This window comes from Rutidosis leptorrhynchoides, chromosome 2 (assembly GCF_046630445.1).
Source record: "Rutidosis leptorrhynchoides isolate AG116_Rl617_1_P2 chromosome 2, CSIRO_AGI_Rlap_v1, whole genome shotgun sequence".
Taxonomy (NCBI): domain Eukaryota; kingdom Viridiplantae; phylum Streptophyta; class Magnoliopsida; order Asterales; family Asteraceae; genus Rutidosis; species Rutidosis leptorrhynchoides.
The window spans coordinates 350857088-350861175 of NC_092334.1; the positions used below are offsets into that span (position 1 = coordinate 350857088).

Sequence of the window (4088 nt, forward strand, 5' to 3'; positions counted from 1 at the left end):
AATATAAATCGCATAACATAAACAATAGCTGTAAAATTACAGTTTTCCTTGACTTTTTGAAAAGAATAAATTAAGTAGTTATGAATGATGAGATTAGGGATTCATATACAATAACTATTGAGTATTACATATATATTTATCATTACATATTCATCTTACTTACAACTATATAATGAATTCACTATGAGTACTCACAATAAAACATATATATCTCAACATAAAAATTACACATGATTTGTCATATTATATCCTTGATAATAAATTTAACAAATTATGTTCATTTTTAGACAAACATTACACATTCCGGCGAAATAATTTTAAATTATATCATGTTATATTACGTTTTGTTTTCATTATATATTTGAAAATTTTATAAGATTTCTTAAATATCGAATGGATATTCATTAACCAGCTTAATCCACTGGATATATATAGACGTATGAACTAAATTTAAATGGATATGAATATGACTATGGATATAGATGAACAATAACTAAATGGATATGACCTCACGCCAACACCCGATCCATATCCGATCCCTTGACATCCCTAGGATGAAGGATTGAAGTAGAACCAAAAGAAATTGTGATGTAGAATGAAGTAAAATAGAATTGAAATTGAAATTGGACAAAGCTTTGTTTATTTTTATATATAATATATATTCAATGATTCATACTATAAAGTCGTAAGTGAGCTAATTTCAAACACTTTAAGAGTCAAAACTATGAAATTTTAATCTCTAAAAATTTATAGGGTACCATTATTATATTTACTGGTGTCGTATATAAAAAAAATAATTTTTTTTATAAATTTCGGAAAACTAGTGGTGTTACGGGACCCATTCAGATACACCTACATTGCTTGCGTGGTAAAGGGGAAGCAACCTAACGATATTTTATCATACAATATTTTATCATACTTGTTTGATCAAAAGTAGCATTCAAACGACTTTTCCCGCCAAATACCAACATGTTTTTTTGCGCCAATTGTGAAGTGTTGCAATGTTTCATGTTCAACCATTTCTGAAAACACACAAAAATATCACACCATTTTACTCTCATATTCGGATTTGTAATCTTTTGTTTAGACAACAAATCAGGATTTGTAATTTTCTTGCCTAGAAAACAAATCAAGATTCTTGTCTTATTATCCAGTTAAGATTTCATGAACCCAATATTTGTTAGGGTCAAAATGCCTGATTGAGAAAGTCAAAACCCAATCCAGTTATCAAACTCAACCCTGTTTTCTAACAAAATGATTAAGGACTAAACATTATCACCATTGAAGCTCTAGTAACAATTTGCACTAAAGTGTAAACACTTGACAAAAGAACCTGAATTCTATCAATGTTTTATCCAAAAAACAAACCTGAATTCTAATCTAATTTATCATGTACCAATACTAATTACCTTCAATTACTTGCTCCCATCATTTCGTTTAAAACAGCCATCCGCATCCTACGAGGACAACCAAATAGCGCGCGTGTATTTTCGGGACTTCTTACCAGAAAAAGATAGGCTTTTGATATAACATCGTCTCCTACGCCCATGAGTTCCAATTCATTAAAGATTTCATCTTCTGAATATACTCGCGGACGCAATCCAACAATAGCCTTAATAGAAAAAAAAAACATTCATTAATTTGACAAACACAAGCATAAAAGTTATATACATGATATATCATATATGCCTGTGTAATTTAAAAAAATACCCAATACCTTGGTACACTCCTCCATAGCATGAGCTACACTTTGTATAGAGTCCATGATCTTAAAAGCAATTGCACTTTGTTGTTCTTCAACCATATTTTTCTTGCATTTTTTGAGCTTCTTTTGCAGATTTGGCGAGCTTAATGTAACTTGAATATCATCATCATGATCATCATCATCCATGAAATTCTCCAAGCATATATCATCAGTAGGTAAACATTGATCAATTTCATCAATCGTTTCTATTCTTTCTTCATTATTATTATTCCGCCATCTTTTTCTTTCAATGTAAAAATCATCAGCAGCAGCCGCTGCCTCTATTACTCTATCTTTACCAAATAACTCACGAAGCTCATTATAATTCGAAATTGGTTTTGTTTTCCATTTTGCAACATCAGGATTGTTCTGTTTTATAACATACAATAATTGTATAAAAAACATAAACTTTTTTTATTTTTTATTATTTTTTTTTAGAATAAACAAAGAACATATTCAACAACACATACCGCTATTAACTCGTCCCATACTTCTTCTTTTGCCTCTAGTAACTTAGTAACGGGGTTCCATGAAAAACCACCATGGAAAACATCATAGAAGTTTGCAACATGTTTTTTGATGGTTTTTAAACGATTCTTCAAGTGGCCCTTGTTGATATCCTTGTTTAGGTTTCTACTTAATTCCTCCACCATATTTGAATACGCTTTAGGTGTGAATGTTCCATCAAGCCTATTACCTTTATCCTGTTCTTTAACCATTGCTCGTATAAACGCACTGTCCATTTGTGGGGTCCAAACTATTTGCTCCCTCTTTCCGGTATTTCCATCTGTTCCTTTGCTCATTGTCCAAATCTACATGCGCAAACTCAGCATATAATTTAGTACTACTATGTTACTCTGTATGTAATATGCAGCAGTTAACACAATAAACTCAAAGAAGACAAAAATATCACGAGTAGCATTAACATTAAAGAATCAGGTAATTAAGTAATTTTAATTAATTATATACATTCACCCAGGTTCAAAAACAGAATCTTACAAAGTCACAAACTTTAAACATGCTACATTATTTGGATTTTTTATTTACGTTGTAAAATTTAAAGTAGCAGAAGTCGGAAGCTGACACTCAAACCCACCAAGGCTGGACATCTCGAATGAAATAATGATGGATGTTGTTACTTTATGGTTTAGTAGAATAACATGTTTCGGAGTAACTATATTTTTATCTCATGTACTAATGTTTGTGTATGACATTTAAGGAACTAATAAGATTGAAGGTAGTATATGACTATTTTCCCCTTTTCCAAATATTAGCACACAATATAAGCAAGGTTTCTATCTAATAATGTTGGTGGTATTTAAAAAACTCACATAAACATGTGTATTTCCAATCCCTAAAGTTGAACTCTATCGGGTGACTTATGTTTCATAACAAAATAAGCAGATTACAAAGACACTTTTCATATGCATGCGATGAAGCATCAGCAAGAACCTAATCAAAATGTCGAAGTGAAATAACAATCATATAGCTAGTTCATGTAACATAACATCTTCATATTGTATATATTCAAAGAAACATGTTTGTTGAGGGGAATTAAGTCATCAAACAGAATTAGATCATATTTTTGTTATAACAAGCAAACGAAAAATGAAGAAGCCTCTATCAAAACAAGACTCTTAACTATAACACCATACACTTCATATGAATATATATGATCATATCATTGAGACATTTCATCAAACATATGGTGTGCACAATGTCAGCTAGCTTCATGAATCAAATAATTCCTGGCCCATTACACGATACCTAAATCAGATCGTATGACATTAATTAATAAATCTTATTAAATAGTATGAAAAATATTAAATATAGATTCAATTGAATTACAATGTGAACCAATTAGTCACTTTTACATGGTCTATTATTAGGGATAAGAATTTATAACTAATTAATAATAGCTATTTAAAAAGAAAAATAAGTATTTAATAGAAAATTAAACCTGAAGGACGTGAAGATGGTGACAGTTTCGAGTTAACGATCAGCGGCTACCGAGAGATGGTGTCGTGGAGGATAGAAAATCCATAAACGCATACTTGAGTTACAATAAGGGTATTTTCGTCATGCACAAAACTCCTGAATTTTTAACCTATCTCAAAGTTTACTTTCCCTCCGTATGAAAATACTTTATTTTCCGACTTTTCTTTCTTTACTTTTAACTTTTTTTTTTTTTTAAAGTCGAAATTTAAATATTGTTTTTTTTTTTTTAACGGCAAGCTTGCATCGGCTATTGGGTTTTAGTGTTGCAAACGACATCCGCTGTTACGTTCGTTGCGATGTTTTGGTAACTAGCTCGTTTCAATCCCGTCCCGTCGTCTAATAAGTC

The 4088-nt window shown here is 30.7% G+C and overlaps 1 protein-coding gene across 2 annotated transcripts; it reads right to left on the reverse strand.

Moving 5' to 3' along the window:
• Nucleotides 1-1311: 1311 nt before the first annotated feature.
• Nucleotides 1312-3802, reverse strand: LOC139891965 (uncharacterized). Of its 2 annotated transcripts, none has more exons than XM_071874990.1 (4): nt 3705-3802; nt 2215-2556; nt 1718-2113; nt 1312-1612 (listed from the first exon to the last, which is right to left on the reverse strand). In XM_071874990.1, exons 2-4 carry the CDS (start codon nt 2545-2547, stop codon nt 1412-1414), a joined length of 930 nt encoding a protein of 309 aa, XP_071731091.1. In that variant the 5' UTR covers nt 2548-2556; nt 3705-3802; the 3' UTR covers nt 1312-1411. The 2 variants fall into 2 exon arrangements, with proteins under 2 accessions (XP_071731091.1, XP_071731092.1); XM_071874991.1 differs by having other exon boundaries at nt 2215-2569; nt 3705-3752.
• Nucleotides 3803-4088: the final 286 nt, after the last annotated feature.

Excerpts from the sequence above, each read along its gene's own strand:
- LOC139891965 (XM_071874990.1), bottom strand. The coding sequence starts at position 2,547 with ATGAGCAAAGGAACAGATGGAAATACCGGAAAGAGGGAGCAAATAGTT. Across the intron at positions 2,114-2,214 it reads TATGGGACGAGTTAATAGCG|AACAATCCTGATGTTGCAAA; the intron begins GTATGTGTTGTT and ends GTTATAAAACAG. Across the intron at positions 1,613-1,717 it reads CTATGGAGGAGTGTACCAAG|GCTATTGTTGGATTGCGTCC; the intron begins GTATTGGGTATT and ends TTTTCTATTAAG.